The 14,004-nt window shown below is 39.1% G+C and overlaps 2 protein-coding genes across 5 annotated transcripts; one reads left to right on the top strand and one right to left on the bottom strand.

The window, feature by feature from the left end:
* The first annotated feature begins 2,462 nt into the window (after positions 1-2,462).
* atg4b (autophagy related 4B, cysteine peptidase) lies at positions 2,463-10,465 on the top strand. Of its 4 annotated transcripts, XM_084548127.1 has the most exons (14): positions 2,463-2,861; positions 4,649-4,750; positions 4,859-4,930; positions 5,003-5,122; positions 5,217-5,318; positions 5,417-5,489; positions 6,496-6,575; positions 7,190-7,386; positions 8,941-9,019; positions 9,146-9,291; positions 9,444-9,500; positions 9,594-9,687; positions 9,778-9,847; positions 9,922-10,465. In XM_084548127.1, exons 1-14 carry the CDS (start codon positions 2,612-2,614, stop codon positions 9,932-9,934), a joined length of 1,455 nt encoding a protein of 484 aa, XP_084404253.1. In that variant the 5' UTR covers positions 2,463-2,611; the 3' UTR covers positions 9,935-10,465. The 4 variants fall into 4 exon arrangements, with proteins under 4 accessions (XP_084404253.1, XP_084404252.1, XP_084404255.1 ...); XM_084548129.1 differs by having other exon boundaries at positions 2,464-2,861; positions 5,024-5,122; positions 9,778-10,465; XM_084548128.1 differs by having other exon boundaries at positions 2,464-2,861; positions 9,778-10,465.
* Positions 9,872-13,847, bottom strand: dtymk (deoxythymidylate kinase (thymidylate kinase)). The gene is made up of 5 exons (XM_084548130.1): positions 13,597-13,847; positions 13,389-13,497; positions 11,065-11,155; positions 10,767-10,964; positions 9,872-10,682 (listed from the first exon to the last, which is right to left on the bottom strand). The coding sequence occupies exons 1-5, from the start codon at positions 13,724-13,726 to the stop codon at positions 10,572-10,574; spliced, it is 639 nt and encodes a 212-aa protein (XP_084404256.1). The 5' UTR covers positions 13,727-13,847; the 3' UTR covers positions 9,872-10,571.
* Between the last annotated feature and the right edge of the window lie 157 nt (positions 13,848-14,004).

The raw sequence follows: 14,004 nt of genomic DNA, 5'->3' as shown, positions 1-14,004 counted from the left end.
AATTTGCACCTTAGTGTCAGCCTTTTTGAGTGGCTTGATTCAATCACTCACATTATATTGATGGACACAGATGAGTGCTAAATGACATAGTGGTGATTAGATTGCTGTGGCTGGATCCATGCATTTTCTTCAGCTTTCCTTCATCAAACTAGTAGTATCTATGCTGCTGTCTTTTGGCCTTGTTGACACTGATTATTCACATCAGACATGAAGATTGATTTTATACAGCAAATCAAAACACATAAGCACAAAACAGATACTCGCTGATGAAATAAAATCTTGATGCTGATCACAGGATGTCAGATCACCACAGAAAGTTAAAAACTGGTTGTTTGAGCAAATTTTCATTTGCATGTTTCCTTTGCTCAAGATAATGTAATGAGTGACAAACAGATGCAAACAAACTCAAGCATTCATGACCCTGGTACCTGGGGACAACTCTACACTGTGCCTTTTAATTGCACAACTGCCCAATAACTTTTTATCACCAAGTTTTATAATTAAATAACAGTTACAAAGTAACAGTTAACTGTTACAAAGAATTTTAACAATTAAATTACAAAAAGCTGAAGCATTTCTGTTGGTAATAAATAATACAACAACACACAAAAACTGAATACATGCAGGCAATCACACATGAAAGTCACACAGCCACTAAGTTCTTGTGTGAAAACCAGATTCATGTATCAATTTACAATCTCCATATATGCAACATACAAATTAAAAATCAGCAAAACTGGAACAGCCTTACCTCTTCTTGACAGGGAGAGAGCAATAATGGACTGAAACTCCGTCCTGTTTTACTGCTCAGTCAGATTTTAACAAACAGACTGTGGGCAGGCTGATGATTAATCTAGTGTGGCTTCTCAAAGCAAGAAAATAAACATCACTGGATTGCTTCTTTCACAACATTAGGAGTCAGTGTAAAACAATACCAGCAATATTCTAAAGTGTTGTGTAACGTAAAGCACATAGTCCGATATAGAAGGCTTAAATGTCATCAGACTGTTGTAACTTTTGAATGCTTCCAGATGAATGAGTGGCAGGATCATGCATCAGTGACAGAGGGAAACCATGACAGCATTGTAAAGCTCTGATAAGCTCTGTATGAACTGAAAGTATATAATGCACATCTAAAATATGAAAGTGACTCTACGAATACAACACAGTCTCTGAATCTGAGTGATAAATCTGTAAATCACCTCAAACTGTTAGGACAGCATCTTAATTAGGATTATGTACATTATAAAAAGTGTTCTTTTCCAGCTTTAAAACTCAAATATCAACTGTACTGTCATCTTATCAGGTCATCCTGCAAACCAGTGCCTTTTTTGTTTGGTGGTCCTCACTTTATATCGGTTACTGTATTCTGTGAATATCTCTTTTGAATTACAATGGCTCTGAAGCTTCACAGTTCAAGTTACCAACCTTATATTTTCTTGTCTACAACATTCTGAACTTCTCCAAAAAGATTTGTAGCTTTAAAACGTTCCCAGACCGTCTTTGTAGGACTTTATTCCTGGGTTTTCTTTCCTTTTTTATCGTCCTGGGACCCAGTAGTTCATTTTTGTCCTCTGAGGAGGACATGAGTCTCTTATTGATATTTAAAAAACTATATAAGCTAGAGTGTTGAAACTTAAGGATATTTGTTTTAGTTAGAAAAGGGTTTTAGTTAGGTGCCATGCCTTGCCTGTTTTACTTGATGGTTCCTGTTGCTGTTAGGTTTTTTATGGATAGGGCATCAAGTAACTTGACTGCAGTAAAGTACCTGACAGATGTACATGGGCTGCTTTTGGGACAGAGTCTGCAAAGCTGGGACTCCAGTACTTCGAAAGGCAGAATGTATCCCAAAAGGAACCCAAGTGTAAGTTATTTCTGTGTGTGACACACATAGGAAACAGCTTTTGGGACTACCACTCAGAAATATGAATCCTGATGCATGAATCCTTGCAATGAATAAACTGTAAGGCTGATGACAATCTACTTAAGGGTTTAGGTTAGGTGCCCTTTGTGGACATTTTGAAACTGCTGATTTCTCATTTTGATCATTGATCATTCAGAATACTGCCGTAAAAGTAAACAATGTTCCAGCTATCTATTTTAGTTTTAATTAACTTCATAATTGTGTTAGTTGTTGTTGCTGATACTGCAGCAACAATTTTGTCGGATCACACTAGAAAACAAACAATTTGAAACCTGTTCAATACCTAATATAAAATGTTTTTTTTTTTGTTTTTTTTTTCTTTACACCCAATAGACTTTGTGTATGCTAATGCTAGGGTATACTGATTCAGTTCCATAGTAAATCTACACTAACTCAAATTATTGGGGCAAACTTAATGAGAGGCTTTAATTATTCTGTAAAAATGTATATTCTATAATCCTTTGTATTCTAGCTTGACTTTGCTTCATTAATCCCCTTTATTTACGGACTTTTTTAATTTAATGGTTTTCTGGATTGTTATCCCACTCACATATACAAAAAAATAGATGATTTCATTTTTGAGTTTCACGTAGAAGAAGGCTTTTACTAACTTTCTAATTATAAGCTCTGAGAACTTGTTATGTTGAGGAAAAACTATGTGCAACCAAGTACGGAAACAGACCACGTATGAAGCCTTCATGTTGCTGTAACGTGAACGCACCGTGGAACTGTTTTCAACCAGTTTTCAACGGGTCTGATACGTCAGCCGTTGCTGATTGGGCAAGGCGTCACTCAACCACAGATTCTATTGGATGTCGAAACAAATGTCCCGCCCCTTTTCGAATTCCTCTGCAGGATTCTCATCCCATTGGTCCATGGGATGAGAGTGCAGAGAACAACAAACAAGATAGGGTGAAGACCGTCGGGATGGATGCAGGTAAGCGAAATTTTATTGTAAAATAAACATTTATCTCTCCTGTAGCAGCCCAGTTGTGTCACAAAACAAACACAGCATCGACATTTCTTACGTGACATCAAATCCCCTGCTCTGTCATGACGGAGTTGCCAGCTGACAGCCACACAGACACGTATTGCTTTGTAGCCTCGGTGACGTTAGCCTGCTAAAGTGATGACTAAAGCTAACTGCTAACTAACATTAGCCTGCTGTTATTGCTAAGTGTGCTGACTTCCCCGTTTTGACAGCTCGCTGTACCGTTGTAAATCTTCCAGTGCGGTGTCCATATACCATTTGGGACAATGCCATGTGTTGCTATGTCGTTTCGCTCACATTAACTTGTGTACTGTCCATGGATTGCCTGTTTATGCTAACATTACGTTACGCCCAAGATGAGCATCACAGTCGATGCACTGTCACCATCACATCAGTTATTATGCTACTGTTAGCACCGGGAATGCTATTAGCAATGAGCGAGGTTAGATAGTGTGCAGCAGCAGCTGAGTAATAGCACTCAGACTTCCCGTTGCTTCTCTTGAGTTTGTAGAAGGCCCTCCTTCTTCTAACTATGTTCATATAAATCAAAGCAATCTGTGTTCAAACTGACTAACCACTACATGACAGCTCGCCAGGCAAGTTTTCCTTTACGTCGGTAGTTGTGTGATAAAAGCGTCACCTAAACTTTATATCTAACTTTTAATCCATTTCAGCACAAAATATTTTTGTATTTTTCTTAAGAGGAACTACACGTTTGGATGGTGTCCATTATTATTAAGCTTAACTGTACACTTGGCTTTGAGCCCAGTGTTTCCGACTGTAGTGATAAGTCTGCAAATTCAGACACTTACTGAGATTACACACTGACACTCTGAGAATTGTTCTTCTTCGTTTGAACTGGATCACATAAACTCAACTGTCCATTGCATGTTTCTATGCTGACACAAAGATGAATTTCATAAAAAGTGTTAAGGTTCTTGCAGGTAAAATTAAAAACTTGAAGGAATAGCGATCAAACTGACTTCAAACAAATGTTTTCAAACCTGTGTGTGTCACGTGCTTGATTGTTCTACTGGGGTTTGGGCCTGATAAATACTGTATCTATGAGGATAGGGGCACAAGAGGAAGAATAGAGAAACTTTAATGTCAGAGTATTTTGTTGTTTTTGTTGCGTTTGCACATGTTTTACATATGTAGTAGCCGGACTACTTTCAGATGTGTGATACATTTATTTGGTTTTGTCAGTTTATTATATGTGTTGTCATATAATGCTATCTAGTTGAATTACAGGAATATGTAGGAGTTAAAGACTCTAAAGATCAGGTTATTTAAACAATTAGTTTTTAATGTGTTTCTCACAAGTCCCCAAAAATTCTGAAAGTAGAACAGTTTTGTGCCCTTTTTAAATACTACCTTTTATGTTTGACTTTGTAGGGCTCGTCTCTGACATGTAGTAATTTCACTTTGAAATGCATCTTGCTGGAACTTGATATCTCATTTATTCCAGAGAGAAATTTCTTTGGCTGCATATAAAATGAAATCCAGCATAATCTAAAGTAACATTGATTTAAAATGCTTGATAATTTAAAAAGATGGCTATAGGTAAATTGTTTTTCCTGGAAGTGATTCTACCAAAGCATCTAATGGATACTCCATCTTAACTCACTGACAGCTTACCCTTTATCCGCAGCAACATTAATGTTAATGGTGATAATCACCAGCTACTGTGTTTTCCCCATTTAGTTCTCATTTACAATTGTCGTCTTGTGCAGCTACCTTGACATACGACACACTTCGCTTTGGAGAGTTTGAAGATTTTCCTGAGACCTCAGAGCCTGTGTGGATCTTGGGAAAAGATTACAATGCACTCATAGGTAAGATTTTCGAATATGTGGTGTATTTCTAATAACTAAGAATCGTATCGGACAACCATTATACTTGATCTTTTTTGATGTACATTGTAATATGGTCTCTTCATGTAGAGAAAGATGATATTTTATCAGATGTCACTTCACGACTGTGGTTCACGTACAGAAAAAACTTCCAACCAATTGGTAAGTCCGTGCGGCAAGCCCTGAGATTTGAGTCATACTTTTCACTTCTACTTATTAAATGGGTGTCCTCAGTGATTCCTGAATGTGTTTCAGGGGGGACTGGACCAACCTCCGACACAGGATGGGGATGTATGTTACGGTGTGGCCAGATGATCCTAGGCGAGGCCTTGATGTGTAGACATTTAGGCAGAGGTAAGGTTGAAAATACAAAATATGGGAGAAAACAGCCGCTGTACCAAACAGAGCTGGTTTTAAACAGACTTGATAACTGCCTTTTTGTTTTCAGACTGGAGATGGGCCAGAGGCCAGAAACAAAGAGAAGAGTACATCAGTATTCTCAACGCCTTCATTGACAAAAAAGACAGCTATTATTCCATCCATCAAATTGGTAAGTAGTGTGTGAGTGTCAGGCACTTCTAATTATATCAATGGTTCAACTTGAACAACCCTGACAGAGTTTGCTTCAACTGTTCTTGTGTTCTGCAGCCCAAATGGGAGTCGGGGAGGGAAAGCCTATCGGTCAGTGGTATGGACCAAACACAGTTGCCCAGGTTCTAAAGTAAGTGCTGGAAAGTAGAGCGTCCTATTGGTGTCCAGATTTTATATTTTAGGTCTGCAACTAATGATTAGTCTAACTATTAATTTCTGTATTGATTATATGTGGAAGTAATGAAAACTGCGCTATGAGCGTTCATACTTGTGCGTTGCCGTGTCTGTGCCACCCTGTAATTACACCGATAAAACACTAGTCCGCGGTGTGGTGTCTGTGCCATCATGTTGAGTTTCTTCATGTACAGTACTTCAAATAATGACTGAATGAACAACTGTTACTTTTGGTGTTAAATCTTGCAAATGCTGAGCAACATTAACTTTTATTGAAATCACCGTAATGCATAAAAGAGTGGCTTGTCTGACCAGGACAGACACGAACAAAGAAATTCATTCAGATCAATTACAGCTGTTGTGGTCTGAGTCGCTGAAAAATGGTAGTTACATTTCTGGGGAACAGCACATCAGGCTAAGTTGTAGATTCGACACAGAAGTAGAGTCCTTGTGCTCAGTAACAATATAAACAACTAAACTCTACACATTCTTGCAGAGTGTAGATTTTCAGTCAGTTATTCAGAACAGTTTATATAATTTTATGTCTTCAGTTTTATTTCATATTTTAAATTTTCACACAAATATTGCAGCTGCTGGGAAAAAAAAAAAAAAACATTTAGCACTGTCCGAATAGCTACAAATCTACAAATTAAGTTTTGTTTTTGAAGACAGGAATCATCAGCAGAGGCATAACACTACGTTTAGTGCTGAGTGAACCCCTACACCCGTACACTAGTCAGTCAGTGTGTGTGTGTGTGACACAGTGTGGTATTTCATTATTTGCACTGCTCATTTTATTGCCTTGACATGCTTTTCCCCTCACCATGTCTTGATATTGCACATCATCAGTCAACATAAGAACAGATAAGGTAGTGCACTCATAGGGGCTTTTAAAACAGTCTAAACAAGTATCTTTTATCTCTTTAGAAATACGTGACTGTGTTGTGCTGTCTTGTTTTCAGGAAGCTGGCTGTGTTTGATACATGGAGCAGATTAGTTGTACATGTGGCGATGGACAACACTGTGGTCATCGAGGAGATCAGTGAGTCCAGCTGTGTTGCAACTGGGAGTCCTTTCCCCCTTGTTATCATTCATTAGCCTGAAAAGTTGAAATGTCACTCCGGGTTAAACCATGGACTGTGTGATTGTATTTCAAGTACTGTTTTGTCAAGATCTTACTGTATCCGCTTGGAAACTAGTATTCATGAGAGTCCAAAGAAAGCCAGGCTTATTCAAAGGCTCAAAGAATTTCAGCAGTAGTATATTGACAAACCTTACTACAGTATCTTCGGAATAAATATTGTGTGATTCTCAGAAAAGAATTCCAGTTTATTCAAAAGTTTTAGTATTCAAAAAAAGATAGAAAGAATAACTGGAGGTGGATAGCCTCCAATCAGATTTGACATAAACTCTGTCAGTGTTTCACTCCAAAGCATGTCTGTCTCTGTCTTTTATCTTGACCTTACTGCACACCCTAATGCTAACACAGGACGGTGTAGTTTTCCTACCAATAACCTCAAACTGAACAGATATAAATAATAAGAGGTGCCAATGTATGTAAATATAGTTTATATATATAGATATATAGATATATACACACACACACACACATACGATAGTACTGTGAGTAATTGTTTATTATTCCCTTTACTGCAGAACGACTTTGTATGCCCTGGCTGGATGTCGCAGGAGCCTGTAGTGAACCAGAGGGAGTGGGAGAGCTCAACGGCTGCTTAGAGGGAGCATGTGCTCTGGCTGAAGAGGAGACGGCTCTCTGGAAACCCCTGGTTCTCCTCATCCCTCTCAGGCTGGGCCTGAGCGATATAAATGAGGCCTACATCGAAACGCTCAAGGTGAGAAATTGGCATATAAACAACTAAATTTAAAGGTTTTCGGTGGATGTAAATAGCTACTGCATTGTCACTGCAGCTGTGATTTACAAATTTGTCCTTTACTTTCAACCACTTTAAAAAACTATAGCTTATAGGACTAGAACTTCACTTAAATTTGTACAAGGTTAATCCATCACAGTCTACTCCTGCACCAAAATGAATGGAAGCCAATACCTGGTTGAACAAGTAATTGTTCAACCAGGTATTGGTCAGTCTCAATTGTTAAACATTTAAAGAGATACTCCATCAGTTTTACACATCAACATATGTTTGTAGAAGCACTACTCTAAATATTAAAATGTTCTAAAAACACTTTTATTGTTTCAGAGCTACATGAAATTGACAAGTGAAAAAAAAACTGTTAGAGTTAGAAAGAACTTATCAGTACGTTGTAGCCCATCCCCAACTGCCCAACGTAGCTGACTTTGTGAAGCTTCTGATGTGGCCACACTGTATTGTTCTGTTGCATTTTGGGTAATGCAGAAGCTGGGTTTTGACAAAGACTGCATAGTCTGTCAGGGGCCTGTTCAGACATTCGTTAAGATCCAATCTGGGCAATCCAATCGTGTAAAAGACAGGTGTGAACACCCCCAGGATGCATTGAGATTGCATTTGATCTCTGACCACATTTGGTGGTGGTCTGGGACGCATCTGTCATGTGCCATGTGCCCGCAGTGCGTTCTGTGTATGAATGAGAATAAATAAATCTAAAGAAGAATTTACAAATTAAAGTATTTAATATGAGTATACAAGTGTGATTCTGTGTTAATTATTGATGCCGTCATGTTGATGTATGAGGAGTTGTGTGCATCACCAATGTCTTTATTTATCTTTATTACTAGAGATTACAGTGTGTATAGCAACTTCTAGGGTTATAGAGTTATAATATGAGTTTTGTTCAGGTCTAACTAATGTCAGGGCGGAGATCAATAAATAATAACTTAACGTGTGTACCAACGTCATGATGCACAAACATAAAACAGCGCTGTTCTCGGTTCTGGAGCAGCGGTAGAGAGCCATTAGAAACATTAACTGTTAAAATATTCTACTGTGCCCCAGATGATGTCGTTTATTTACATACAGATTCATATCAACACGAAACTGAGATTGGATCTGGAGATGCATGTTAATGCAAGGTCTGAACACATGTACTTAAAGCTGGTCACTTGCGATCGGATTGACTAGATGGGATCTTAGTGCAAGGTCTGAAGAGGCGAGAGTCTCTAGGAGTGCAGTGTTAAACACAAGCAGACATAGAAGAACTTTGCCTGAATAAAATAGTCTTAAATTAGTATAAATTAGATTTCAGATGCTATCAAACCAGGTGCTAAGAATCTGTGATCAGACATTTGGTGCCAGCATGCAGGACTTGACAGTTTGATGCTCATTTTGGAAGGTTTCAGAAATCTTCATTTATAGTACCTTGATTTAAAAACAAATAAATGCCACTGGTACGTAATGAGGCAAATTCAGCCACAGCTGGGGTGAGATAAACCCTCTTGTCTCTTTTCACAGCAATGCTTCATGCTGCCTCAGTCCCTGGGTGTAATTGGGGGAAAACCCAACAGTGCCCATTACTTCATTGGTTATGTCGGTATGTCTAGTCTCTGTTTGTGTGAAATAAACACTCATACATACATTGCATACTCATCACGTGATTTATTTAACTTTTTTTCACGAAGAGACCAGTTTGGTTCTGAACACATGTCTTTGTCCCCAGGAGAAGAACTCATCTATTTAGACCCACACACCACACAGCCTGCAGTGGAGCCGTGTGAAGACGGCCAGGTCCCTGATGAGACGTACCATTGTCAGCACCCACCCTGTCGCATGCACATCTGTGAACTGGACCCATCCATTGCGGCGGTAGGTGGGCCAGGGAGGCTTTTATAGTGCTGGGCTTTTGTATCCCAAACTAAAGCCCATTGTTAATGTGAAAAGTCTGAAAAGGGCAGACGGCATTTTACAGTAACAATTTAAACATAGCTGATTTGTTTTCTTTCTTTGGTGTCTGCCAGGGTTTCTTCTGCAGAACAGAGGACGAGTTTGATGACTGGTGTATGCGCATAAGAAGGGTATTTATTTATGTTTTGCTGACTTGTCAGTTAAATAAAGCCTCCCTTTGCATCAAAGGAACCTGTAGATTATAAAATGACTTTCTCTTTCAGCTGTCCTGCAACAGAGGGGGCCTGCCCATGTTTGAACTAGTTGACAGTCAGCCCTCTCACATGGTCAGCGTGGATGCCCTTAACCTTACTCCTGGTAAATGTACTGCATATTTTTTTATAAAATACATTACAAACTTTCAGTTAATAAATACTAATATATATATGTTTTTATTTCTCATTGCAGATTTCTCAGATTCGGACCGGTTGGAGCGGTTTTTTGATTCAGAAGATGAGGAGTTTGAGATTCTTTCCCTGTGAGGAACATAATGAACAATGATTTACTGTTTTCGACAGTAAGCAAAAAAATTCTGTCTCTTCTCCGTCACAGAAGGGAAGCCTGAGGGGATGAACATTAACTGGAGACATCTTGAGCCAGTCCAGCTCCAATGGTGTAGTCAGTGTGTGTCACACAGCGTTCTTCTCAACAGCCTCTGAATGCTCTCTGTATCCAACTTTGAGACTGCCTGGTGGAAGCTGTAGCAGGAGCTCAGGATAAATTCTGTATGCACATCTTCACACACGTTTCCATTTGAGTCTTAACACTTTAAATGTTTATTCTGAAGTGATATGGTGCCTTTCCCTGACTCCATAAGTAAAAATGCCATAACAGTTTTATGTTGTACAGCAACATAACGGTTCGTGATACCCATGGCTTACGCAGTTTGTCACTAATAACTGAAGTCTCTAACAGCCTGTAATGAAACCAAATCTAGTCAAATCTGAAAACACGTTGTATTAGTTGTCAATGCAATTATCCTTGCCAACACTAGTTCATTTGAAGATTATTTATTTAATCTAGACAATATACATGTAGGCGGGTGAAAGAACAATACACATGTAAGAGAAATAAGTAAAATAAAATCTGAATCTGACATATGGCAATTGTACTCCTCTTTTCGATTTTAATAGTGTAATATTACATTGGAGTCGTAGGTAAAGTGGTGGGCATAAGAGTTGTTCAGTTGCTATAGTTCAGGTTCACTTCCACAGCTCTCCAAGCGGCATGTTCTGTGCTATGTTGATCGCATTAAGACTGTGGGCTGCGATATCGTTGTGCACATCCTCGACACTCTGTGAGGCATCAATTACCTGAGACAGTGAATTTAGACTGTTAGACGTTCAATATTACTGTTTTAAATGGTACCAATGGTAATAACTCTTTACTCCTCATACCTTCCAGTTTACTGAAGGATCCTTCATCAGCTGTTCAAACTTCTGTTGTACTGCTTTTTGGAAAGCAGAGGTCTCATACCGCTCTTCCCCAAACTGACCTCTGAGAGCGGCCTCCTTTGTACTCAGCTGCAGAAACATGACTAGGTCGGGCTTTGGCAGTCCCACATCAGGTTTCATGCACCAGTCCAGACAGAATCCCTGTTGAACAAAACAACTGCATGCCTTCCGTTGCTCTTCAAACACCCAACAATACTGGCTGACAGGTACCAAATTTGAGAGGCAAAGTGAACTGACTCACCGGCTTGGCACTTGTGAAAGCAGCTCCAGAAAAGGCGTACCTATCAACAACCAGAGTGATGCCCTGCTCCAGCTTCTTCTTCATCATAGGCCTGTGAGTTAGTATGCAAAATTTCATAACACTATAAATACAGGTTTTATTTAAGAAGCTTACGGTCTTATTAAGAAGGTGCATAGTTAAATAAATTCGAAAATCAATTTATGTAATAATTTATGTTTTTGGAAACATTACTAAAATTGGAATCCATGGCAAATTTGTTGGAGCCTATTTTCAGTTATACATGGGTCCTTTAGTATTTAAGACATCATGAAGGTGAGTAAGGGATTGAATCTTTAAACAAAACAATACCGATGCTCATGGTGATAAAGGAACGTACTGCAACAGTGTGGTTCGTGCTTCCAGACAATAATAGATAAAACCAATATATACCAATATAACCCCAGTGTTAGCATATTTGCTAACCTTAGCTGTCTCACTTCTACATTACGTACCTCTTGATTCTTATTATTGCAGGTTAACAGACAATGTGATTCTCCTTCATTTATCGCATTGTCTATTTAGCCTAGCAACAGCAACAGGGATGCAGGACTTGACAAAGGGAAGTGAGCCTCTGCTTTGTGGTCAGTAGACCAAACAGAAAGCCAACAAAGGGTAAATAGTCCAATGCAACCTCTTCAAATATTGTGTTTCATGTCACAAAGATACTGTACATTTTTGCTTTCTAATAAGGTAATTGTTTGATTGTTAAAGTAGTTGTTGACTCATTTTCCATTGGTTGACATGCACTTCCCCAGAAATGTAACTACACAGACTGCAAGAGTAGTGATTGGTACGCTTGATGGTAGCATATTTTCGCTTTAGTATTTGCAGCTGCATCTCAATCTCTACAATTTTAGAATTGATTGTTTTGAATCAATAACGATGGAACACATAGAGGAAAGGTTAGGAGATACAAACACTTGTCTTGGGTGAAATTTCTGCGAAAGTTTCAGTCGCTATTGTTGAACGTGAAGCAGGAAGTTATGTGGATAGGTTAGGCTGTCTATGTCCCGCAGAGGTATAAACCGCGCTTAAATAGCTTTAATAATAATAATAATAATTATAATACATTTTATTTATAGGCACCTTTCACGACACTCAAGGTCGCTGTACAAAATTGTTTAAAATAAAACAATTAAAGTACACACAAGCATAATATAGAACATATAGTTACATACAAATGACAGATAGAATGGGAGATAGAAGTGAGACTATGGAATGGAGTAGGCCTGTCTGAATAAATAAGTTTTGAGCTGAGATTTGAAGGTGGTGACCGAGTCTGAATTTTTTAAGTGTTCCAGGAGGGCGTTCCAGGAGGGCGTTCCAGAGGCAGGGGGCTGAATGGGAGAAGGCTCTGGACCCCAAGGTGATCAAGCAAGCAGGTGGGATGGTGAGTTGTTGTGATGAGGATGACCTAAGAGTGCGGGCAGGAATGTTTATGTGGAGCAGGTTAGTGAGTTACTGAGGGGCGAGGTTGTTTAAGGCCTTGAAGGTGAGAAGTAGGATTTTGTAGTTATTACAGAATTTGACAGGAAGCCAGTGGAGTTGCTGCAGGACAGGTGTTATGTGACATATGGAGGGGGTTCTAGTGATGATTCGTGCGGCATAGTTTTAGTGATACTTAAGAGTACCGAAGACCTTAATTGAGTATCCAAAAACAATGCTCCAGTCACCGTCAACTGTCTTCATAGAGACTCTTTCTTCAGTATAAAGTATTGTAGTGTAGTGTGTTAATGTGACGACATGTTATCCAGTGTAACCTGCTTTCTGTAAATCTGTTGGATTCTATCCTGGATGGGACTGTATCAGTATATGGGTCATGTGCCCATGTAACATTGGTATATGCCTATTGAGCTGAAGTGGCATGTCATAAGATACATTTCTAGCTGGGTGGAGAGAAGAGTTGCAGACTACAAGAGCTGTGATTGTTCCTCTGGGTAGTAGCGTGTTTCCGCTTCAGTATTTCTGGCTGCTTCTCCATCTCTGCATTTTCCCAAGTGATTGTTTTGGCCCAATAAGATGGAACACATCGAGGAAAGGTTAACTGAGGAGGTTCAGAGATATAAACATTTGTATGAAAAGCTTTTTCATACAAAAGTTTCAGTCACCATTGTTGAAAGTGAAACAGGAGGTGGAAAGTGAAACAGGAAGTAGAAACAAAAATTAACACGACTGGCGCAAAAAAAAAAAACAACAACACACACACACATCGCCGACTAGTGTTTGGGTTGCGTTTTTACCTGGTATATACAGTCAATGGCTCAAAATTAAAGCGAGAGTCTTACACCATTTCCCATCGATTGGCAGAGAACAAAAGGTGGACTGTGTGATCCTCCAAATCACTCTTCCTCTCCAGGTAGGCACTGATGAGCTGTCCGATAGTTGTGGTCCTGTCTGTATGGAGAAACCACAAAATAGTTATAGTTTTACATACGCCACACATAAGATGCAACATAATGCTAACTGAGGGGGAGTTAAGAAAACTCGTCTCACCAGGAAACCTCATCGTCTCTGCTGGTTGGCCACTTGTTTGCAGCTTTTGTACCAGTTTATTGCACTGCGTCGTTTTCCCGGCTCTGTCCATCCCCTCTAATACAATGAGCGCCCCTCGCTTACCCGCCATTACTATTGACCGTTTTTTAAATGCTGTGATTAGAAGTATTAAAAGCAAAAGAGGAACGATTCTCTGTACTCCAAATCTTGTTTCCGTGAGTTACCCGCCGTTTGGAGGGGAGCGTCATGACGTACTTCCGCGTGCACACGTTGTATTTTTTTTTATTTTTAAACAACAACTTTATTGAGTCTTTTCAGACGTCTGACAAAAAAATGACATACTCAAATTGTACAATATAAATCTTATGGTATTATAACCTTAGAGTCACACCTCCAGCAAACATCTAT

This window comes from Chelon labrosus (assembly GCF_963514085.1).
Source record: "Chelon labrosus genome assembly, chromosome: 7".
NCBI lineage: Eukaryota > Metazoa > Chordata > Actinopteri > Mugiliformes > Mugilidae > Chelon > Chelon labrosus.
Note: the sequence above shows the minus strand (reverse complement) of the source record. Positions and strands in the feature narration are given on the sequence as shown.